The sequence below is a fragment of the Seriola lalandi genome, unplaced genomic scaffold, assembly GCF_002814215.2.
Source record: "Seriola lalandi dorsalis isolate HSWRI2012SDOR001 ecotype SW California unplaced genomic scaffold, Sedor1 jcf7180002054256, whole genome shotgun sequence".
Classification (NCBI taxonomy): domain Eukaryota; kingdom Metazoa; phylum Chordata; class Actinopteri; order Carangiformes; family Carangidae; genus Seriola; species Seriola lalandi.
Window position 1 is genome coordinate 1,789,134 of NW_019524809.1, and position 24,751 is coordinate 1,813,884.

The 24,751-nt window shown below is 39.2% G+C and overlaps 3 protein-coding genes across 3 annotated transcripts; 2 read left to right on the forward strand and 1 right to left on the reverse strand.

The window, feature by feature from the left end:
• LOC111653933 (short transient receptor potential channel 2-like) lies at positions 1-6,796 on the forward strand. Its single transcript, XM_023404683.1, has 13 exons — positions 1-179; positions 599-1,291; positions 1,384-1,584; positions 1,688-1,852; positions 2,018-2,192; positions 2,291-2,491; positions 2,591-2,753; positions 2,878-2,970; positions 3,292-3,484; positions 3,556-3,683; positions 3,779-3,851; positions 3,976-4,093; positions 4,712-6,796. The coding sequence occupies exons 1-13, from the start codon at positions 165-167 to the stop codon at positions 5,602-5,604; spliced, it is 3,111 nt and encodes a 1,036-aa protein (XP_023260451.1). The 5' UTR covers positions 1-164; the 3' UTR covers positions 5,605-6,796.
• Positions 6,797-7,480: 684 nt separating this feature from the next.
• Positions 7,481-12,999, reverse strand: LOC111653898 (ribonucleoside-diphosphate reductase large subunit-like). The gene is made up of 19 exons (XM_023404623.2): positions 12,840-12,999; positions 12,098-12,186; positions 11,842-12,019; positions 11,410-11,510; positions 11,248-11,307; positions 11,122-11,161; positions 10,849-11,011; positions 10,592-10,733; positions 10,403-10,486; positions 10,130-10,291; positions 9,874-9,953; positions 9,589-9,790; positions 9,304-9,453; positions 8,979-9,200; positions 8,816-8,892; positions 8,580-8,715; positions 8,392-8,487; positions 8,101-8,289; positions 7,481-8,011 (listed from the first exon to the last, which is right to left on the reverse strand). Exons 1-19 carry the CDS (start codon positions 12,856-12,858, stop codon positions 7,820-7,822), a joined length of 2,382 nt encoding a protein of 793 aa, XP_023260391.1. The 5' UTR covers positions 12,859-12,999; the 3' UTR covers positions 7,481-7,819.
• A 1,611-nt stretch (positions 13,000-14,610) lies between these two features.
• On the forward strand, positions 14,611-24,644 carry rnf121 (ring finger protein 121). The gene is made up of 9 exons (XM_023404695.2): positions 14,611-14,749; positions 16,021-16,058; positions 17,200-17,341; positions 17,781-17,935; positions 18,054-18,161; positions 20,437-20,557; positions 20,643-20,776; positions 22,366-22,467; positions 23,033-24,644. Exons 1-9 carry the CDS (start codon positions 14,672-14,674, stop codon positions 23,151-23,153), a joined length of 999 nt encoding a protein of 332 aa, XP_023260463.1. The 5' UTR covers positions 14,611-14,671; the 3' UTR covers positions 23,154-24,644.
• The last annotated feature ends 107 nt before the right edge of the window (positions 24,645-24,751 follow it).

Here is a 24,751-nt window from a genome sequence, read left to right on the forward strand (position 1 = left end):
CCTTCTCTGATTGGAGCTGCTTCTGAAAACCTACTGATATCTCTCATCTTCATCGCTGAAGCTCAAAATAGCTGGCAAAAAGGATTTATTTCAGGTCTCCAGAGAATGTGATTGTGTCTTCACTTAGGATCGTCGCTCAGAATTGTGTTGTTTTGTCATAAGGGATGGAAAACCTCACGGTAAGCAGAGCTTGATGTACACGTGGTTCTTTAGATTTGTAATAAAATAGACTGGAATTTTAAAAAATGGTGTGAGGATAAAAATCAGGCTAAATCTATGGAGCCCATGCTCCATGTATCCTCTAAACGGCTTTATGTTATCATACAGAATATATAATCTATATTTTATTAATTAATTGTGTTTTCCTTAACGTTACAAAATGTTCTCAGTCATGCATTCATTTGTACTATATGTTATCTCTTTTAATTTTTCTACCTCCTTTAATTTTTCTACAGAAACAACTTTTTGTCCAGACTTTAATTTTCTTTTATGAATTCAAACTGTAAACTGCCTTTTCCCTGATATCTGACATTCATTTCTTAAATATGTGTGAATAGACATCTAATACTGCTGCTGACTGTCCTGTCCTGTCCCTCAGCCAGAACAATGGCGCGAGATTATGAACAAGAAGATGCTGTTCCCTCCGGAGCTCATCAGTGCAATTCAGGAAGGGAAAATAGAGCTGCTGTGTGGACTGTTGAAAACCGGTGATGGCATCATCCGTCAGCTGGATGAATCTGAGGACCGCCAGTGGAGAGAGGCCCTCAACCTGTCCATCCGCCTGGGCAATGAGGATGCCATGGACACCCTCCTGCAGGGGGTCAAGTTTGACTTCCGTCAGATTCATGAGGCCCTGCTGGTTGCTGTGGACACCAACCAGCCCAGAGTGGTGAAGCGTCTGCTGGACCGCCTTGACCAAGAGAAAGGCAACAAGATGGACGTGCGCTCCTTCTCTCAGGCCATCTTTGACCACTCTATTGACAATTCCCAGTTTGCCCCCGGTGTCACCCCTCTGACCTTAGCCTGCCAGAAAGACCTGTATGACATAGTCACCATGCTCACCCAAAAAGGTCACATCATCCCATGGCCACATAAGATATCCTGCGCCTGTCTGGAATGTCGAAACGGGCGGCAGTACGACCTGCTGAAGTTCTCCTTGTCTCGCATTAACACCTACCGTGGCATCGCCAGCCGTGCTTACCTGTCCATCACTTCTGATGATGCCATGCTCAGAGCTTTCAGTCTCAGCAGAGAGCTCAGGAAGCTCTCACAAAAAGAGCCAGAGTTCAAGGTGTGATGACATTCCTTGATTTCCCCGCTTACTGTTGATATTGGGTGTTTGTGCTGTTGCTTGACCTTAGCTGTGATGCCTCTCTCCTGCAGCCTCAGTACCTTGGCCTGGAGCAGCTCTGTCAGGAGTTTGCCGTTGAGTTGCTGGGCATGTGTCGCAACCAGAGCGAGGTCACCACCATCCTTAACAGCTGTGGAGACGAGAGCCAGGATGCCTTACAAGAGCAGGCCTTTGAGGAGGGGATACCCAACCTGTCACGACTGCGGCTTGCTGTCAACTACAACCAGAAGCAGGTAACAAGATGCAAAAACCGCTGTCAACCAAAGACAAGTCAAAGAAGACATATGCTTAATCCATAATTTCTGTCTCCCTTTCTGTGTGTCTGTTTTCGTGTAGTTTGTGGCACACCCAATCTGCCAGCAGGTACTTTCGTCAATCTGGTGTGGGAACCTGGCAGGCTGGAGAGGCAGCAGGACGGCCTGGAAGCTGTTTGTCTCTGTGGGGATCTTTCTCACCATGCCTTTCCTCTGCCTCGTCTACTGGATTGCACCAAAGTCAAAGGTCACATTGCCCAAAAGTCTCCAAATGTAGAGAATTCTTATACTTTCTGACAAACTGTGACAACTGAGTTGTATCTTAAATCAATGTAAAAGTTTCATAGACTGTCATGAGAAGCATTCAATTAAGAAAATAACAAATTAACAATGTCTCTTGTGTTTTCACCAGGTAGGAAAGATCCTTAAGATTCCTGTGATCAAATTCCTCCTTCACTCAGCTTCCTATCTGTGGTTTCTAATCACATTGCTTGGAGAATCAATAACAATGGAGATGTATCGAGACAAATTTGCTTCCCGGCAGCAGAACATGCTGCACAGCTCCTTCCACATGGTGTGGGTGGTTGGTAGGTTCACTCTCTCTATTCTAACTCGTAATAAAAAACATTCTTACCTTAAAAAAAAAAGGGTTTATATCAGGCTCATACTGTGATGTCGCTCGTAGGATTCTTCTGGTATGAGTGTAAGGAAGTGTGGATCGAGGGGCTGCGGAGTTACTTCCTGGACTGGTGGAACTGCTTGGACATGATGGTGCTCAGCATGTACCTGGCGTCCTTTGCGTTACGTGTGCTCATCATGCTCAAAGGTTACCTCCTCTGCCATGATCATAATGGCGCAGAGGAGTGTGTTTATTTCACCCAGACTGGTGAGAAAATGTCACAGAATTTGTCCAAATTGATTGTTGGACGTCTTCTTAAGTTGTTTATGCTCAACTGGTCTGTTTCTGTGTGAAATTGTCCCTCAGTGCGTGAGGACTGGCATCAGGAGGACCCCCAGCTTATTGCCGAGGTGCTGTTTGCAGTGACCAGCATGTTGAGCTTCACACGGCTGGCGTACATCCTGCCGGCCCATGAGTCTCTGGGAACTCTGCAGATCTCCATCGGAAAGATGATTGACGATATGATGAGGTACAAGCACTTTTAATTTTGCCTCCTTCATTATACATTTGCATATTTGTATACTGGTCATTGCCTGCAAGGGAAGTCAGGGCACATGACAGAACCAGTGACAATGTTTTTTTTTCTATTTTAGATTTATGTTTATATTGATGATCATTGGAACAGCCTTCCTCTGTGGCATCAACAATGTCTATGTTCCTTACGTCATCTCTCCACATCTTGGCAGGTAGGAATCTGTGCTGACCCTGAGGCGACAAATATGAGTTCACATGGACAGAATTAGAACCGCTTTTTAAAAGAGTAGTCTGACATTTTGGAAAATATGTTTATTTAGCTATCTTCCAATATCAGCTGTTATTATTATTATTATTATTATTATTATTATTATTTTACATAAAAACATCATAGCTGATGAAACATCAGCTGAAACAGTATATTGTCGGATCAATCATTATCAATACATCTCGATCTCTCGATTTAATGGTTAGTTAAATCATAGTATGAAAACAGTTTTATCATGATATCACTCTCCACTGCTCTGCTGCAGGTTTAATGAGACCTTCCACTTCTTATTCTGGACCATGTTTGGCGTGGCCAACCAGGACTACGTGGACATGCCACAGTTTGTGTTGGCAGAGTTTGTAGGACGGATTCTGTACGGCATCTTCACGCTCGTCATTGTCATCATCCTGCTCAACATGCTTATTGCTATGATCACCAACTCCTTTCAGAAAATTGAGGTAAAGAGAGATTGTTTATGTCACGCCTGCAATAAAGGGAGAAACCCTACTGATTGTCGCTATTATTTCAGGATGATGCAGATGTTGAGTGGAAATTTGCTCGGTCCAAGCTGTACCTCAGCTACTTCAGAGAGGGCCTCACCATACCTGTACCCTTCAACATCATCCCCTCACCCAAAGCTGTCTTTTACATCTTAAGGTGAGCTCTAAAACTTCAAAATACCTTTAACTTGCAAAGACACATCATCATTTTGTGTAGTTTTTTTAATTCATTCAATTCAAATTCCGTTCCAGGAGTATCTTCAGACAAATCTGCTGCTGCTGCTCTTGTAATTCTGAGCAAAAATATCCCCCGATAGCCTCTATGGTAAGTGTGTGTTTAATGCTCACATTTTGGAGTCAACGTGACTGTAGTTAAAAAAAAATATTTCAATATACACATTCTTTGCTAATTATACCCTGTCTCTTTAATGTCTGTATTATCTACTAAGTCCAATGATAAGGGATCTGAAGACAGCCAGTTACCTTACCGGCAGCAGGTGATCAGGGCTCTGGTGCAGCGCTACATTGAGTCAGCTCGCAGGGAGTTTGAGGAGACCAAGAGGAAAGGTAACTGTGACACTGGTACCAATCTGTCTGTCTGTTGTCTCACACACCTAACTTACTTGTGCATGGAACCTTCCTTCTCTCCTGCAGATAAAAAAGCTTTTGAGTGGTTTGGAGGAATATTTACTGTCATGAAAAGCGACATGGAATGAAAAAGTGTCATGAAATCACTGTCATTTGACATGAAAACAGATTTTTGAAAAGGGGTATGAAATAAAAATGTCTTAGATTCTTTCACAAATTATATGTTCTTTTCATTTATACATGTTACATGTGATTATTTAATTCATAAATATTTATTTACTTAATATTTAACATTTTGAAGCTAGATTGTAAATCCTGTTATTTTGAATATGGCTTTAGAAAGAATTGTTGACAGAAGAAGAAAACAACTTTTTTGATGTATTAAATATAATAGATTAGACATGATACTATTGCCTTGCAAAAAAAAGTTATATACATTGGTAGAAAAAGAATATATATAATTACTTGCAGCAGTTATTGATTGATTGATTTTGATTGTATGTGATTCAATCTTCCAGCCTGTAGAAACTGGGTAGGATTATTTAGTATTCAAATGTCTGAAAGCTGTGTTGTGATTGAGGGATTCTCTTCCCTCAGATATCGGTAATCGCATCACTGAGCTGAGCAAAGCGGTCTGCAGGATGCACAGTGATATGAAAGTGATCCAGCAGCTTCTGATGGATGATGGACACATTCCAAGTGATGCATTGACCAAGGATGGCTCCTCCATACTAGGGAAATACATAATTGGCGCCAAGAACAATTTCAGAGGTTTTAACAGCAGACAAGAGGAAAAGAACACATCATTCCAAGTGACAGTTCACCATGAAGAGGAAGGGGTTGATAAAGAAAAAGTTGCAGATACAAAGCAGGAGTCAGACACACAACAGAATCAGGTGGGTGAATGTGGAGCAGAGGGGACAACGCAGGTAACGGACTGTGATGTGGTGAAGATGGAGGAAGGCAGAGCTAAAATAGAGACGGAAGATGAAAAGGAAACTGAGAAGGAAGAGCAGGTCGAAGCAGACAAAAATCAAAATATGTACAATAAAGTAAAAGAGGAGGGGGCAGCAGGAGCAAGTTTTAACAATGTTGAAGAAATGGTGAAAGCCGAGGTCACACAGGATGAGGCAGAAAATATAAGGGAAGAAGAGATACACACAGGGGCAAAGATTGGTGAAAAACACACAGAGGCAACTACTGAACTAATTGAGAGCATCAAAGTCAGCAATGAAACGACAGAGACAAAGAAATTAGTAAATAAGTTCAAAGACATAGAGCTGCAAGAAAAAAAAGTGGAAGCCAGATGGATGAAGGGTAGAAAGTTCGAGCATAACGTAGCTGAGAAGTCTGGTGTCAGAGAGAGCAACGACAAACCCGGAGTTCAGAAAACCATTCCCTCGCCAACAGGCAGCAGCAGCTCCCAGGACACAGGCTTTGGTTCACAAGAAGGGGAGGGGTCAATCGATGGGTCGCTAGTGAGACCTTAGTGATGTCCCACTTTTTCTACGTCTACACAAATGAGCAGTGACTTCTTGGAGATTTCAAGTCTGCAGCTTCTTCATTTTGGCTCTGGATAGTGACAGCGCTAAAGGTGGTGAAAGTTTGTCCCAAAGCTACATATTTAAACAGCTACAGACCAGATTGAGATAATATTTTTATGCTTCTGGTCTAGCCTAGTCTAGACTGGTCAAAACTTTGGTCCTTGACAAGGTACCTTGAAAACTAAGTGCCAGCAAATGAAATGTCAGTTTGTATACAGGACATTTTATAATCTAATCAGCCCACTGTCATGAAATTTATTTAGCACATTTATGCTCCCACAAGACTTGATTATAATAATCCACACTTTCATATTATGAGGTAATAATGAATGTGGTTGCCTCTTGGGGTTACTAGCAAAGGTTTCACATTTTTGGAGTATATTACAGTATAAATATAGTCCAGCACATAACCCATGATAAAACAGAAAACTGACATTTTTACACTTAAGTCTTTGTATGGTTTAATCAAGATTCATTTGTGGGTTCTAATCTTAATCACTGAAACAGAGAAAAACGTTTCATGTCGTGTAAGCAGTCCTGCAAAAACCAAAACTTTCTGGATGACGCATGCTGCGTGAAAAAAGTGATTGTGTATTCCTCTGACACAGGAAAGCCTCAAAAGAATTAGTCATAAACATAGATTCGATTTTCCCAGTTCTTGAAACTCTTCTCTTATAATTAATTACCAAGAAAGAGATCATTCTGTTGCTAATCCTCTCATCACATTTTAAATTGACCAACGGTTTTAACTCCAAAAAAGTAAGTGTACACCTTTAAGTCAGCAGCCTGATGAGATTTGTTTAGTATAACAGACAACTTACACCAGCACACCTCAGAAAAGTGCCTTGTGACTAGGAAATTACACTAATTAGGACACTAAAAGTAGTGACGACCTCAAACTGCACATTATGGGGGTGGTTCATTTGTCAGCTGATTAGGGCAAATCTGTAGTTTCACTGCTCATTCACACTGGGTGTTCCTGTCTTCTTCACTTCCATTTTCAAAGTTCTCTGTTTAATGGCAAAGATTCTCTGGTTTCTCATCATATGATACTCAGATATCAGAAGAAAATAGCCATGTGTTCGATTAATGTTTCGCACAATTAAGTTTCTTTGTAAAATAATTAAATACTTTAAAATTACATTTGGCTGTGTCTCTGTAATGTTACTTCTATTGACTGAAGTTATCAATTAATGTTGTCTTAGTGTTTCTTCTTGGTAGGTGGCAGACCTACATGTGATACTACAGCGTGACAGTGCAAGTCTCAGCTTGCTTAACACATACCCATGAGATTCCCATGAGGTTGCATGCATGAACACACAAGTTCATTAATTCACCACCTCACCTGCAGCATCTCCTGCCCCAAGACACTGTATCCAAAGTCTCCCACTGGAAAAACACCTTTGCATGTAGCCCTTTGTTGCAGTATTGCATGACTGATGTCATCACCATGAGCACAGAAAGTTAAAACATTTTCCATCATTCACCAGCAAAAAATAATTAATTTCTTACTGGCATGTTGTGCCACCAGCAAATCACAATCATCATCATCCCGTTAGAGCAGCTGTTACATCCCCTGTAATAAAGAAGCCTCACGACCCTGGCTCTCATTTCCTAATAAACATGAAATATTAAGATCAGCATGTTAACTACTTTGCCATTATGATTTTGCATTTGTCTAAGTAGATTTTTTTTTACCTTAGTTCTTGCTTTGATAAATGCAGATCTAAATATAATAATGACAAAGTTTGTATATATGCTAGATTTTGGGGGATAATTCAAGATTGACATATTCATGACAATAATGAAGGAAAGGTAAGAGTTAAATCAAGACCATTGCTTTTAACAAGTTTAATTTTCCACACCTAAAATACAGACCAACAGTTCATTAATAAAACACACACACTTATTACAAACTATATATAAAAAAATAAGGGTGACTATTAATTCATTACACCTTCTTCATTCTATACATACCACATGAAGAAAATTAACCAAATATTAAATAAAAGCTGCAAAGATTTGTGAGTTCAAGACAGCGGCAATTGTAAAACATACATCATATACAAATTAAAAGCGCTTGCTGTTTCAAAATAATACATTGTCAATGGGAAAACCCGTGGTTAAAGGGGGAGTGCACTTGTCTGAGTGAACACTTCATTCAAGAGCCACACATCAGACATTCATCTTTGTTCGCTAAGGAACAGACCATGGCAGCAGTGTTGCGCTCTTTGGTCTCCTCCTCCACGCTCTTGGCTGACGGGGCTTCCTTCAGTTTCTCCTTGTTCAGGGTGAATTGAATGGGGTTGGCAGCAGGCTTCGTCCGCAGGTAGTACATGCCAGTTTTCAGGCCCTGCAGAGAAAAGAATACAGGCTTTAAAGGTGTTTCTGGCCCTGCAATGCAGCATGCATCAAGCCTACTTTCCCTGAGTCCTGACTTACCAACTTCCAACCATAAAAGTGCATGCTGGTCAGTTTGCCATAGTTTGGCTCAGCAATGTGGATGTTAAGGGACTGGCTCTGGTCAATGTAAGCTCCACGATCTGCTGCCATCTTGAGGACAGTCTTCTGGGAGATTTCCCACACAGTTTTGTACAGCTGCTTCAGATCATCAGGGATCTCTTCAATATCCTGCGGACAAATCAGATATTAAAAAAAAATTAAATCATAAGAGCGTTTAAACCAGTGATATGAATAATTTAATCAGTTAAGATTTTAAGTGTGACCCTTTACCTGGATTGACCCGTTCTGAGCAATGAGCTGGTTCTTCATTTCATCGTTCCACAGTCCTCTCTCTGTGAGGTCCTTCAGGAGGTGAGGATTCACAATCTATAGGAGGCACAAAAATTACACTTAGCGACCCTTCCCTCTGTGGACATGCAACTTTGGTGCAAAAGACAGCAGATGCATTCAGTGCTGACCTGAAACTCTCCTGAGAGCACCCTGCGGGTGTAGATGTTACTGGTGTACGCCTCAATGGATTCATTGTTGCCCAGGATCTGGGCAGTGGAAGCCGTGGGCATGGGGGCCAAGAGCAGACTGTTCCTCACACCATGCCTGAAAACACACAGGGCCAGAGGAAGGTGCAAGTCAGAGATGAGCTAAAATCTCCACACACAGTAGATATGAGACAAGGAAAACATTCAGAAAGACTTACTTGGCAATTTTTTCCTTCAATGCCTTCCAGTCCCACAAATCTGTTGGGGTTTTATCCCACATGTCATACTGAAGGATCTGGAAAACAAAATCAGTTAGGACCTGAGCCTAAGCTTCTCAACTGTATCCCAGGATGGATTTGAGACATTGTGAAATCTACTCACTCCCTTGCTGACAGGAGAGCCAGTGTAGGTTTCATAAGCACCAAGCTCCTCTGCAAGTTCACAGCTGGCCTCCAAGGCAGCGTAGTAGATCGTCTCAAAGATGTGAATGTTCAGTAACTGGGCCTCTGGACTTTCAAATGGATGACGCATGAGGATGAAGGCATCAGCCAGACCCTGCACACCAATTCCAATTGGCCGGTGACGCTTGTTGGACCTTTCAGCCTGAACACCAGGACAGAAGACAGAGGAGCCATTTGTTAACACTGAGCACACAAGACCCGGTTGTGTGGTTGATAGAGAAGCAACACCAGACAAGAAAGCATACCTCAGGCACTGGGTAGTAGTTGATGTCAATAATCTTGTTCAGGTTTTTGACGATGACTTTGGTGACAGATGCAAGCTTTTTGAAGTCAAAGGTCCTTTCTGGGGTGACATACATGTTGAGGGCAATGGATGCTAAGTTACATACTGCAACCTGAGTTAAGGAGAGAAGAAATACATTTAAAAAATAATATTTACAAAATAATGTTGTGGTTCAAATAAAGTTTACAGAAATCTAGGAGCTACAGCTAAATCTATGGATGTCAATATAATATCTTGATCCCCTCACCTCGTCTTTGCTTGTGTACTCCACTATCTCTGTGCACAGATTACTGGATTTGATGGTGCCCAAATTCTGCTGGTTGCTCTTCCTGTTGCAGGCGTCCTTGTAGAGCATGTATGGTGTACCAGTTTCTGTCTGTGACTCGATGATGGCATACCACACCTGCTGAGCCTTCACCACACGCTTAGCCCTGCCCTCCTTCTCATATCTGAGGACAAACAGGATTCATGGGACAAGTTAGCTGAGAAATGAGCTGAGTGTTGAGAATAGAGTTTAGTTTATTGATCTTACTGAGTGTAGAGCTTCTCGAACTCCTCTCCCCAACACTCCTCTAATCCAGGACACTCACTGGGGCACATCAGAGACCAGTCCTACAAGAATATCAGAGGAACAATGAGACTTTTCCAAAAACTGTAATGTTCAACATTTTAGCTGGAGCCTAGAAGTATTAAAGCCAGCAGAAAACATACGGTAGATTATAGAATATATAGTGTAATTCAAACTGTGGACATATCCCACATATGTGGGATCTGAGTTCTGTATTCACCTGATTGCTTTCCACTCGTTTCATAAAGAGGTCCGGGATCCACATAGCGAAGAACAGGTCTCTGGCCCTCTGCTCCTCTTTACCTGTGTTCTTCTTCAACTCCAAGAAGTCAAACACATCGAAATGCCACGGCTCCAGATACACAGCAAAGGCCCCAGGTCTCTGAACAGGGGAACACAAAGAGTCAGGTGATTTAAATTTACCACTAGAAGTGTCTCTAAAGCAACAATGTCAAGCAACATTTCTGTTTCTATTGTGAATCTCAGTCTTTACCTTGTTGCCACCCTGGTCAACATAACGTGCTGTGTTGTTGTACACTCGAAGCATAGGAACCAGCCCATTGGAAACGCCATTTGTCTGAAATGCATGAACCACATTAAGTTATATAAAAAACATACATGGTGTAAATTAAAGCTCCTCTATAGCTCCTTGATTTTACTCTCTAATGTGTATTTTGCTCACCCCAGCAATATAGCTGCCTGTTGCTCTAATGCAGCTAACTGCCAATCCAATACCACCAGCTGATTTGGAGATGAGGGCACACTGCTTCAGTGTGTCGTAAATACCATCGATGCTGTCATCCTTCATGGTGAGCAAGAAACAACTGCCAAAACCCAAACAAAGTAGATCAGGACAAAAAAAAAAAAAATCAAGAAGTTTCAGACATTTGGTCAACTTTACTCAAGGCCTACAAATGCCAACATTTTTGTAGTCCTTACCTTGACAGCTGTGGCCTGTTGGTGCCAGCATTGAACAGTGTAGGTGAGGCATGGGTGAACCACTTCTCTGACAGTAAGTTGTAGGTCTCAATGGCTGCATCAATGTCTCCTTTATGAATCCCGACAGCCACTCTCATTAACATGTGCTGGGGTCTCTCAGCAACTGCAGAAACAGAGGTTGAAAAACAATCAAACCAATAATAAAAAAAAAACATCCAGACAACAAAGGACATGCTTCTCAAGTTAAAAAAAAAAAAGAAAATCAACTCTCACCTTTGCCATTAATCTTCAACAAATACGAGCGCTCAAGAGTCTATTAGAGCAAAAGGACAAATAAGATTTATATGACAAGGATCTGAGTAAGATGCCAAATGTATGACTAGAAAAAATTAGTATTACCTTAAACCCAAAGAAGTTGTAAGAGAAGTCTCTGTCGTAAATGATGGCTGAGTTGAGGCGCTGCAAAGAATAGAAGGACATTATTATAAAAATTCAAAACACAATTACAGTGACTTCACATTTGAAAACATGAACAAAAATATGGCATCAAAGGTGACGTACAGCCTTGTTTTCAAGGACAATGTCGAGCGTCTCCTTGGAGATCATAGGAGAATGGCACTTATTTAATGGGTTGACATAGTTGTACAGGTCTTCCATCACATCTACAAAAGCAAAAAAGGAGAGAAAGTGTAATACTAGTAAAAATGATTTAACCACTTTAACAGAATTGAATGAATCATGCCAGTGATGTGTCTAGATCTGGGTGGCTAACTACCCAGGCTAGGCATTTTCCTGAGGGTAACCATGACACCACAATGTGCAGCTCCATCATTTACCAAAGATGTTGCACCAGAGAGCATCATAATGACTAAGTTAATGTGTATCGCATCAATGATATTTACATGTAATTATAATTACATAAATCGTACAAATTGTCATAAAGCAGTATTTTTTATTTAATTTTTTTAATGGTAACTTCACACCTTTACTCACCACTGAATACTTTCTTGGTCTCTTTGTGCAGGTTAGACACAGCTATTCGTGCAGCCAGGATTGCATAGTCAGGGTGTTTGGTGGTGAGGGTGGCAGCAGTCTCAGCTGCAAGAGTGTCCAGCTCCACAGTGGTGACTCCACTGTACAGACCCTGGATCACCTTCATTGTAATCTGGGTCTGCAGACACAGAGATGATGATTCTTTTAAAAATTGCAGGGTTTTTGTAAAGACAGCTTCAATGTTGTTTGAACTTACAGGGTCCACAAAGTCAGAATTGAGTCCATAGCAAAGCTTTTGAATGCGAGAGGTGATTTTATCAAAAGTAACTCCCTCCTGGCGGCCATCTGAAAAACAACAGGCAACATTAGTAATCTTTCTCCTCCTCCTCTGTTGTCATTTTCTGAAGTGCAGTTAATTTCCGGGTTTGTTGATGAATACAATTACACCAGAACCATCAGCTATTAACTCGACTCCCTAACCTACCCAACCAGTTATTATGGCAACAACAGGAAGACACCTGTTTCGCGCCATTACAACAGATGCCAATGTCAACAATAACCCTCTTCGTACACACGACTATAGAGTAGTTAGTGAACGTGAGCGCCTTTATTTTGCTTAAGTGGCTAGAGAGCAAAGGTTGTTAACGTCTTGGCTGTGACGCCGGTATTTAAAAAGGTGTGTTCAATTTTAGCTGTATCATAGTGTGTAAAAAGTGTATAAAACAGTAGTATAATTGTATCATCAATATAATAAACTCAGTCTCTTTCCTTTCATAACTCTTTGTTTGCTCTTTGTTTAAAGTCTCGACGGAAACACCCCGCGCAAAGAAACAAAAAACACATTTTAACATGACAGGAAACTGAGATGAGGAATAGCTAAAGTGTGGTATTTCTTTGCAGTATTAACACTTATCATAGCATTTTCCTGTATTACACATCTCCCGCACCCTAACATTGCCTTATCTGACAGCCAAAGAAATTGAAGTTAGCCACTTTACCTCGCTTAATCACATGCATGTTGGCAAAGCAGATGGTTTCCTCAGACAGTCGTTTCTGGTTTTATCCTCTTGCCTGGACAGTCCAAACGAATAAAATGAGTCTGATTATAGCAGGTTATTATACTGTGAGAACAATCAGCCAGCACAGTTGAATCTCAAACTGAGAGCGCCAATAACCCACAGGCCAGTAACAAGGCTTTGTGTCAGCGGCTCAGCCAATCAGAGAAGACCCCGACCGACTCCTAGACCAATCACAATCGACTACTCAGGCTCTTTTATAACTTCCGGTCGCCTTTTCCGGGTGAAATCTGGCGGGATATTTCCAAACAACAGTTCTTCTTAAATCATGTAATCATCAGCTTTATTGCAACAGCAGGATTACTGCTTCATATGTGCTGTTTGTTGCATTAAACAAGTTGTAATAACACTACATACAGCCACACGAGTGTCACTTTGATTTAAATCATATGAAAATACAAAATATAAATATCAGTCTTTAAATATATCAGGTATAAGTCCTATGAGTATAGTATATTACTGTAACAGGGGTGACATCCTGAACAATGATAATCACCAGCCCGTTGCAGTGGCACTTCAGACAGACATTGTTGCATATTCAACAAGTGCAAATAAAAATTTGAAAAGTTTAAAGTTGGGGAAAAGTATAAGTACAGCAAGTATGTAGGCTAAATGAGTTATACTCATAAACAACTATCACAGGAAAAACTTCAGGGAATACTGCAATGTTTTTTTTTTCCAGTTAGCAATATTTTTGCTTTTTTTTTTACATTTTTCAAAAGTATTTGGTCTGAGTGATTTTTACATTCACCATCCAGTAGTCGATATTAACTTTTCTCAAGAACTGCACTCAAGTACATTTTTGAAATACTTGTATTCTGTTTGAGTATTTCTGGTTCATGCTAATTTATACTTTTTCTCTATCACATTTCTTTTTTCTGTCAAAAACATTGTACTTTTTACTCCAGTACATTGTTTTGACAGTTACTTTGCTGATTGAGGTTATTAATAATTAACCAATCATTTATGGTGTATTGTGATAAGCTACCCAGCCTTACATACCTTGCCCCACCTTTACCACCTGCAACATGACAATGATATTACAGCACTGTACTTTTACTAGTTTTTACTTTATTTTAATACTAGATTTTGAATGCACTGTTGCATTGTTATTTTTCTTTTTATAAAAGATTCTTCCACCAATGTCAGTCAATGTTTTCATTCAATCTTCAGTTTTACCCCTCACAGGCGCATCAAATTTGCTTTAAATAACTCTCTGTAAATGGCTGTCTAAGTAAATTAGTAGACTGTCCGATTCTAACTTGCAAACTGACTTGAATTCAATTCGACTTATCAATACTTATTTGACCTACATTATCCCCAAACTTTACTTTGAAAGAAATAAAATGGCAAACAAGCAGGGTTAGAAATGGGCACAGCAACCTTAACAATACACTTAATAAAAGTAAGTGAAGTCAAGAAATGCAAATGTGAGAAGAATGATCACACAATTACGGAAAAGGACACTTTAAAAGTATATTAGAAATGGAGACAGTGTTCAACAGAAGAAATGGTTATTCAGTTTTTTCAGGACGACTGGACTGGAAAGATTGGTTTAAAATGAATGGACGCTGAAGGAGAGTAAAAATTGAAGGTGACAGTAATGCAACACCGTGGATGCCAACTGTCGTAAAATCTCAGACGAAGAAGAAACCTTTATTTTGAAGGGAAAAAGCCAAACAATACCGGAAGTGGCCGTCTTAGGCTTGTTGCTAATGCTAATGGACCCGGAACAGTAAAGCAGCACTCCGAAGATGGCCGGGGTGTTTGAGGTGGAGGTTGATGGAGTGGAGCACGATCATGGACTGGAGCATCACGATGAACCGAACCAGGTGAGAGGAATGGGCCACACCGAGGCATCATGACAGATAAAACAGATGGGGGTGAATTTATACTGGTCTGCTAGCTGCCAACACGGAACTCTTGTGTTAGCTGCTATTCACGGTTTAGCATAACGTTAGAAGCTAGCCACTGTTACACAGCCATCTGTTACCAAGCAAAGGTTTTGTGCCGGGTTAGGTGCATAAGTGCATTGTACAATGAGCACGACTGGTTGTGCTTCGTTCAAGAAAATCAATAGGACAGGCGAGAAACGCCCTGTGAGCTATTGAAAATGCTAAGCTAGCTAGCCGGCTAACGTTCAAGTCATGCTTTTTCTGGTTAATGAACCTGAGATGTTATTTGTCAAAATATAGCATTTATTAGAGCTGCTTCCAAACCCGTACATACTGTTATGTTCATAAATCACTGCTATATCGACTTTTAACTTTACTAATAAAGCTGGTGTGGCTGATCAGGTCAAAGGTTATTACCTTTTCTGAAGGGCCAAGTGGTTAATCAGTGTTTTAACAGGGGAGGCCACCAAACCACTTCCGGTGGGATTTCAATCTTATGGCCACACCAAACTTTAAGGTCAAACTGATGTCAGAGCTCAAAGTGCAAGATGCTACAAAATGAACCGTTTGAAGTTATTACAGTCTATCATGTGAGTTATAGTTAGTAAATGTGCAGCAGAGGCAGAATAGCTGCATGTCTGACATAACAATAGGCTGACAGAATACACAGTACATCCTTGTGTTTGGTCCACTGATGATCAAATGTATTTGGTTTGAATGGAAATCTGTAAGTTGGGGACTTAATGTACCCTGGTAGCCAGTTTTCCCCTGTGTCTTAACTTTTTAAAGTCATAAGAGAACATACAAGCACTCCTATATGATGATGATGAGTGAGACAGAATATTTTTAACTAAGTGTGGAGAGACTTTTTGTGTTTCACACTCACGTGTCATCAGTAAGAAACCACGTTTGGCAGCAGAGAAAACTTACAAATAGCTAATTTTAATGCTAACTGGGAGGGTGGATTCTTAATGTAGTAGTTTGGTGTGATTATTTTGTTATTAGCTATCAGTTGTGACTGTCTTGTTATATGGCAGTTTTAGAACTCCTAACATAGCTCTTACCTTACTACAAATTATCATTGAACCCCCCCCACGTGTGTACATTTCCTGAAAATGTCTAAGCTGTATTATCGGTTTCTATGGCTGCTGCTTAATTTGTAAAGTATTAACTGAAATACTCATTATTTTGTCTTTTTCTGTCTTTAGTTTGATATATCCAAGCTTTCACCAGAGGAAAAGTGGAGGTAAGTGTTTTTACGACACTTAATGGATCATGCATTTTATTTTTGTAACCTATATAATAGGGCTGAACAATATGCAAAAAAAAATTGCAATTGTTTTGGCAGATACTACCATTGCAACATGAGTCACAATTTCAGTTGGAATGGTAATTTTTGCATTTCATTTTCAATGGAAAAAAATATCAAAAAGATGATGATGTGATTTTTGCTGGGGCTTGTACCAAACAAGCATGTTCCCTTACATCTTGAAAATAGTGATTTGTAGGCTGGGACATCTCTGTAACACCACAATGATTAATTTATGGTATGTCTGGACACTTTTTATCTTTATGAAAAAAATTGCAGCTCTTGTAATTTAGATATTACACTTGCCTCTATTGTGGTTTTGTTCCTTTGTTCCCACTGCCATCAGGCTATACAACAGGCTATAATCTAATTATTATTGTTTATTTATTATCAACTGTTATTATTATTATTATTATTATTATTATTATTATTATTATCAACAATGAGCTAATGGACACATTCATTTCCCCTTATCTATCTATCTATCTATCTATCTATCTATCTATCTATCTATCTATCTATCTATCTATCTATCTATTTATCTATCTATCTATCTATAATATTTTGATTAATTGTTCAGCCCTAATTTATACATGATAATTGTCTCTCTTTTCCTTTCAAGGATTCTTATTCATTAATACACAAGATTTTTGGTAATGAAAAGAACATATATTCCAATTGAAAACTTTTAGATTAGGTATTGAAACTTTTTTGCACTTACTACTTACTAAATAACAAGGAATCAGGAGATGCAGTGAACTGTAACAAGCACCCTGTCCAGAGAAGCTGATCTACATTAAATCTTTTGCCTGTCTTTTTTTTTTTTGGGGGGGGGGGGGTTTAGAGCACATAGTCTTTTTTGTGGGTATTGAACACATAGTCTGACCAGGTGCATTAACATTTCATGATTTCTGGTAATTAAAAGTTCACTTTTCAAACAGTTCCCAGTCCTTACCATTGGGAGACACCAGTGTACAGGGCTGTCTAATGCAGACAGAGACACACCTATCCTGTATTGTTATGAATCACCAAGTTGTGCTGCGTAACTTTAGTTGAGTATGTTCTTCTTTTTCCACAGGGTGGAGCATGCAAGAATGCACGCCAAACACAAAGACCATGAGGCCATGCACGCAGAGATGGTGCTCATCCTCATAGTCACCCTGGTTGTCGCTCAGCTAGTCCTTGTGCAATGGAAACAGAGACATCCAAAGTCATACAATGTAAGACAACAAAGACAAACAAGCAAAATGTTTGAAATGTACTATGCAAAATTTGGAAATACGACCATCTGAAGACGCATAATTCAAAGAATTTGTATGTTTTGGATACAGAAACAATTTAGGTATGAGCTAGGGGGTTTGTGTGTTTGCAGTGATGGGGAAGAACAGATTCAAGAACATGCACTGACACAGTGTTGCGCCTCATAACTCTGCATTGTCTTTTATTTTCTATCCATATGACAGCATATGACTGTATCAATACTTGTTTCCTCAGTTAACAAGAAATATGGTATTTTCATACTTGTCCCAAGCTACGCAAATATGAAATGTTGTCAGTGGTGTCTCTGTTTTTATGTTTACACAATATCTGACGGTGGTAACTTTTTTTTATCCCTGATGTACATGCATCTTCTAACATGTATGCTGTCCTGCCTTGTAGCTGGTGACTCTGTTCCAGATGTGGGTAGTTCCTCTCTACTTTACTACCAAACTTCACTGGTGGAGGTTCTTGACCACGTGGTTTATCTTCTCTGTCATCACAGCGTACATCTCCTACCGTGCCACTCGCAAGCCACTGGCCTGCACCACACCAAGGTATAAGAATCGTTTACACTTTACCATACCCTGTATATTAAGAGATCTGCCTTTCCATTAATGAGGATTGAACCGTCCTTAACATATTCTGACAAACTCCTTTCTTTGTGTTCTGTAGGTTGGTGTACAAGTGGTTCCTCCTGCTCTACAAGATCAGCTATGCCACAGGAATAGTTGGCTACAGTGTCGTCATGTTTACACTTTTTGGTATTAACCTAATATTCAGGTATGTATCCCCAGTTCCACAACATTTCATTGGTGCTAAATTAACCTCTTTTTTTTTTTACATTTTGTCTTTTTATTCCCTCAATTCAGCACCATTACTGTTAAACAATTTCAGTGGATATTCTGTTAAACCACTGAAAATAAACTCTAGAGTAGCCATCATTTCCAGCTTGGCATTTTATTTTCCATTTCAATTTCTAACTTTTATTTATTTTTTTTTACATCCTTTCTAAACACTACTCCTCCCTCATCTGAATACAAAAAATTGAAAGTTGTTTTTCCCCCACCTTTTTTCCCTTTTTCTTTCTTTTAATATGTCTCTGTGGTTTTGACCACAAGAATTTGACTGACTTTATCAGAAAGAAATAGCAAACAACACTCTTTCACTGCCTGCTTCATGACCTCAGGTGTATGCGTTTAAAGTAAACTCTGGTCACATGACAAGTAAAGTAAACATTATATGATAATTTTAAAGATGTGTTGTCACTGTAAGATATACATGTATACTTCCATTTAGACAAGGACATGACAAATGCCCCCTCTTTCTGTTCCCAATAGTCAGACAGAGATGCTATTTTTAATTGATTCCAGTAATAATATTCATTTTAGATTTTTTTTTTCACTTTATACTGCTTGATAGTCTGTATCTACTATATTATTCTCAGTTCAAGCAGTGCTGAAATAATTAGTTAATGAATTGTCAAACAAATTAATCTGAAACTAGTTTGATAATAGATGAATTTGGGTTCATTTTTAAAGAAAATTTAATGAACATTAGAGAAGTTCCAGCTTCTCAAATGTGAATATTATCTGGATTTTCCAGTTATCTGTTATAGTAAAGTGAATATCTTCCAATTTTGGATTGTTGGTCAGTCAAAAGAAGAACCAAACAACTAATACATGAGTAAATAATAAACAGATTAATTGATAATTAGTCACTGCTCTGATTTCAGGCGTGGCTTTGACCAGTATATATCCCAATATAGATATACTCTGTCTGTGATAAGAAATATGTGTATTGCTAGAGCTTTAAAATGAGTCCTGTGGAGGACACAAGGCAAAGTCATTTTTTGGACAAACCTTATCTACTTTCCACAGAAGCAAGTCGCCGGCACTGCCCCGTCAGTGAGAGGCACACCTCTCTCTCAAATGACGTCAGGGTTATAGAATTAGGATTTTAGCAGTGTAGAGCAGCAGCTTGGGAGCAGCCTGCAGGCAACTCCTGGTTAACATGTAGCCTTAATGAGCTGTGTTTCAGTCACTATTTCATACTTGTTCCATTGTCCGATCACAGAAACAGAAAAACATGTAAATGAGATCAGCTTTATTAAGGATTCAGCTTTATTAAAATACTGTATATGTCAGCACAGAGAGTAGGAGAGAAGCAAACAGAGGGCTGAAGCCGGCTGACACTCCACAGAATCAAATGAATATGCTAATAAGCATATCACAACACAGGCAACATTTAGTGACTTTTCGAGGAGTCTTTAGCTACCTTCCTTTGAAAATAGCGATCCCACTACCACCAGTAGTTTTCAACTGCATCCTCAATTTCACATATTGACCATACACGGTCCAGTCTTTTGACCTACTCTTGTTTTAGCACTGTCGATTATTGAAAGTAAACTTGTCCTGCTGTTTTTACAGATAATGTTGATACTGAGCAGTCAGTTCATTTATTGACAAAGAATCCTGCACCAGGATGAACTTTCCAAATGATACAAATTTTAGCACCTTTCCACACATCACTTAACTACACTATAACTACACAATCTATTCTGACTGTTTTCAAACTAAATTAATTGAACATGTTACAATTGTGTAATGTTTCAATTGTAAATTCACAACAGGGACTTGTTGTCATTCTTGCTCATCCCACCTAAAGAACCAATATATACTTAAAAAAAAAATGGGCTAACGGGAAGGTATCTTAAAACTTCCTATGTATCCTTCCTGAATGACATGGTCTACATATTTTCTATTTCCTACCTTGAAATACCACTTAATTTTGACACTTCCTTGCCTTTGAGACAGAGCCTTTGTCTTAAATTTCTTAATTTTCTGGAAAAGCTGATTTTTAGCTTTTGTAGGCAGGGTCAAATATCTAAAACAAACAAACCTTTTAAGGTGTTTTGGACACTTATTTTAGCATGGCATCAACACCAAATATAAAAAAGACATATCTGTCCTGTTTGCGAAACAAAAGTTGACGCTGAACACAGCTGAAGCAAGATTACTCACAGCCATGATTTCCATTTGGTGGTTTCTCTGTCCAGGATAAAGCCAGAGGATGCAATGGACTTTGGTGTTTCACTACTATTCTATGGTCTGTACTACGGGGTGCTAGGAAGGGACTTTGCAGAAATGTGTGCAGACTTCATGGCTTCAACTGTTGGGGTAAGTGGACTGATTGCAGAAACTGTATGTTTATGTGTCCCGTTGATGGTAGTGACTGTAACCTAAAATGTTTTTTTCTTTTTAGTATTACAGTGCATCTGGCATGACAACTAAGCACCTCTCTGACAATATCTGTGCTGTGTGTGGTCAGCCCATTCTTGTGGATGTCAGTGAAGAAGGGATTATTGAGAACACATACAGATTATCCTGCAACCATGTGTATCCTGCCTGTCAGTTATTGACATATGGTCGTACTATTATTGCTTGTATCAGTGAAACAGAAGTTAAGGCACACCATGCAGAATTTCATTTCTGTAAAAGGTATAGTCATGTATTTGTGTTGGAATTGTACCATGCACTAATTTAACAGCCCTAGGGGGAATTGACAGAATTAACTTGACCTTTATATCAGGCTGTTAATGTTATGACTGTCTGTTCATCTGAATTTATATTACTTCCCCCACTATTATCTTCTGCTGCTTCTACACTGTAAATAACATGCTACCTTATCTAGTGTCACTGTGGTTTTGTGTGGGTGTTTTTCATATCTATATTTTTTTTCATTTACAAGTTTTTATTAAGCTTGCAGATTCTCTTTGGTGCTTTCTAACCTGCCTCTTGTACAGCTGAATATAAGTCAAATTAAACAAGGTAGAAATCCCTTTTTTAAAAATAAGAATAGAGAATTGCATGTTGTGATTAATAGTTAGAGTACAACTCGTATCAGCAGGCCAATGTTATTGGCTGAATTTGGTTATCTCACAGTTATTAACATATACACTCAGAAAGCACTTTATTATTAGGAACACCACACTTATATTAGGCAGTTCCTCCCTTTGCTCTCAAAACAGCCTCAGTTCTTGGAAACATCCCTGAGATTCTACTCCATGTTGACAAGACTGCATCACATCATTTCTGCAGATTTATCATCTGCACATTCGTGGTGCCATTAGAAAATGGTAAGATGGGGCCATAAAGGGATGCACATGATACAATGGAGGTCTAAGGAGTTAAAGTTGGACATGTGCATTCAGAGATGCTTTTCTGCTCAATGCAATTGTACAGACTGCTTATCGGAGGTCCTGTAGCCTTTCTGTCAGCTCCAACCAGTCTGGCCATTCTCCTCTGACCTCTCTCATTAACAAGACGTTGCCATCTACAGAACCGCTGCCCACTGGATGTTTTAGATTTTTCACACCATTCTGAGTAAAAACTCTAGAGAATGTGTGTGAAAATCCCAGGAGATCAGTAGTTTCAGAGGCACTAAAACCAGCCTGTCTGTCACTCGGGTCACATGTTTTCCCCATTCTGGTGTTTGATGTGAAAATTACTTGATGGTCCTGACCTGTATCTACATGATTTTATGGACTGCACTGCTGCCGCATGACTGGCCTTTTGGATAATTGCATGAATACGCAGGTGCATAGGTGTTCCTAATCAAGTGCTTGGTGAATATATGTTGGGAGATTTACAAAAAGAACTTGCAGTACATTACAGTTCTATGCGAGTCTCTGCACATTTGACAGCTTATTTTTATCATTCAACTTGGATATATTTTGTCTGATTTATATTTGTCTGATTTTATTATAGATGTTTATTTTACACATTAAACATCTTGTCTTTTTTCCTTTGGTTAAATAAGGCCATTAATATTGATCTAACATGTTGTTGCACATTGTCTACAAATGTGATACGTTTTCATATTTCAGTAATAAGCTGCCATTTCCAAAGAGAGAATTTTTAGGACTGTGTACTGGTTTGAACTGTTGCTCACATTCTCCTGTGCCGAGCCTTAACTCCATATCCAGGTTCCATGAGTTCTGCATAAGAGGATGGTGCATCGTCGGAAAGAAGCAGATGTGCCCGTACTGCAAAGAGAAGGTGGATCTGAAGAGGATGTTCAGTAACCCGTATCCTTCTTATTATGGAACTTCACACATGAGCTTTACCTGTTGTTTTTTTTTTTCTAAGCTGCTGTGTTAAGGCAAAGATCATATATAATAATATGTGATGTTCATGCACAAACTATTAAGAAGACAGGCAAAACAAACACCTCATGGAGGACAAACTACTTTCAGATCTAAACCTCACCTGGACAGTTTCAGCCACAGACACACAATCAACATTCATGCCACAGGAGAAGGGTGCCTTTCTTGTAACAGAGGAAGTTCTAAAGTAAACTGTAGGTGAATTTCTCAGGCAGCTTATTGCAGGCTGTTAGGAACAAGCGATGAGACATTTATAGGTTTTATAGCACAAGTTCCTGTTCCTTTTTGTGGTTCAGTGTTCAGACTTCAGACAGCTGCAATGACTGTGCAACCCCACACATTAAATAATGCTTTCACAGAAACTGAAAAGGAATTCTTTTGATCATGTGCCATCAGTTGTACATTACATTGGCACAGATTTTCACCATTTATTATCTATTTATTAATGCTGTTGAAAGTTTATTTTCCTTAACCCATTTTCTTTTAGCTGGGAGAGGCCGCATGTCATGTACGGACAACTTTTAGACTGGCTTCGGTACTTGGTGGCTTGGCAGCCTGTTATTATTGGATTTGTTCAAGGTATCAACTACATCCTGGGTCTGGAGTGACCTGCGACTGGCAGATATGGACATATATGCCATATGGAAAAGTTATGCACTGGCTCAAAAGACTGAGTGGGCCTAACATTGAACTAAAACACCAATAAAAAGTGTCTATACTTTTTGTATATATTTATAGGCACACATTATCTGTATTTACGGTTTATTTGAATTTTATTAGTAATTTGAATTTGGATGTCTGTCAATTTCCCAGGATTTGCTTCACACAGCGTTATACCTAATAATTGGTTTGTGCATCTTACAACCTAGTAAAGCGGTCCTCAAAATCATTAGAAAGGTGCGTTTCACTAATTTATGTCTTAAATGTGTGTTAATACTTAAAGGATCATGCTAGAGTTTTTTCATCCTCATGTTGATCACACATGAGTAATAAATATTGAATGGAAATCAACATAAATCATTGCTCCCTCTGCCTCTTAAATACATCATACCAGTATCCACAAACTTCCCCTAGAGTTATTTTGCAAATGCGTCACTTATGTAATCATTCGAATAGCCGTTTGACCTGCTTGACACTAATTCCATATTTTGAGCTGAAGTGACATGGGTGAGAGTTTCCTAAGTGCTGAGAGTCATGCGCCATAGAAGCGGAGGCCTTGTCATCATGAGGAAAAAAGCACTAATCATACACGAACAGAGGATTCCTCATACAGTACTGAAAATGGAACTTCTTGTTGCAGGATTTCAAAATGTCCCCACTGCCTTCATGGACACTCATCCTTACCAACTTGGCAAAACATGCTTTACTTTGACTGTTTGACTTTGTGCAATATCTCACTTCATTAAGTTTGTACGATTTAAATTGGAGGAATGTCACTGTCAACCAAACAGTCTTCTGTTTTTGCTCACACTAATGACTGTTTTTATTGAAGGGTCAGTTCACTTAAATTAAAAAAAAAAAAAAAAAAAGTTCTCACTTAGCTGTAGCTGTATCTAGGTTCAACTCTGTCAGCTGTTTTCTTCAGAACTACTTTCCAACAAAGAAATAGTCCCGTGAAACTGTTGACATTGTGACTGTGGATTATTCCAGGGATGGCATTGTTGCTACCATTTAGATATCTTTTTCTATGCTGTTGGCATTACTAACTAAATTTTATTGGGGTGGCAGCAGAAAGCCAGGCCAGATATATCTGCATGGCTAGATATTGCTATAGGTGAGATAATATTTTTCTATAATTTGGGTGAACTTAAACAGTTCTGAAAATGGAGCTACCCAGTAAGCACAAAGCTAAGATACCAGCTAGTGACTGGACTAAAGCGATTAACTGTTCAAACAAAATCTGACCTGATGAGGACAGAAAACATCCCAGGATGATCCTTTAACTTGGTGAGTGTGCTGATGGTGCCAGTCTTATTTTAATGGGATCTGTTCAATCGGAGGTCCCAAAAGGGACTATGTACAACAAGCCCAACATGACCGTTTTGTTTTGTTGTCAATGTTTTGATCAAGATCCGTTAATAAATGTCATATGATTTAGATTTCTTTGTATGATGATGATTTAAACGTGCATGCTTGAGGTTTATGTTTCCAACATTTAAAATCATCTGCTTGTTTATTGTTGACGTATAGTGACATAATTGGAATC

Coding starts and splice junctions, on each gene's coding strand:
- LOC111653898 (XM_023404623.2), bottom strand. Junction 11,308..11,409: donor TTGTCCTTGAAAACAAGGCT/GTACGTCACCTT, acceptor TATTCTTTGCAG/CGCCTCAACTCAGCCATCAT. Junction 8,716..8,815: donor TTGAAGGAAAAAATTGCCAA/GTAAGTCTTTCT, acceptor GTGTGTTTTCAG/GCATGGTGTGAGGAACAGTC.
- rnf121 (XM_023404695.2), top strand. CDS start 14,672: ATGGCCGGGGTGTTTGAGGTGGAGGTTGATGGAGTGGAGCACGATCAT. Junction 18,162..20,436: donor GGTATTAACCTAATATTCAG/GTATGTATCCCC, acceptor TTCTCTGTCCAG/GATAAAGCCAGAGGATGCAA. Junction 22,468..23,032: donor AAGAGGATGTTCAGTAACCC/GTATCCTTCTTA, acceptor ATTTTCTTTTAG/CTGGGAGAGGCCGCATGTCA.
- LOC111653933 (XM_023404683.1), top strand. Junction 1,853..2,017: donor GGATTGCACCAAAGTCAAAG/GTCACATTGCCC, acceptor TGTTTTCACCAG/GTAGGAAAGATCCTTAAGAT. Junction 2,971..3,291: donor ATCTCTCCACATCTTGGCAG/GTAGGAATCTGT, acceptor GCTCTGCTGCAG/GTTTAATGAGACCTTCCACT.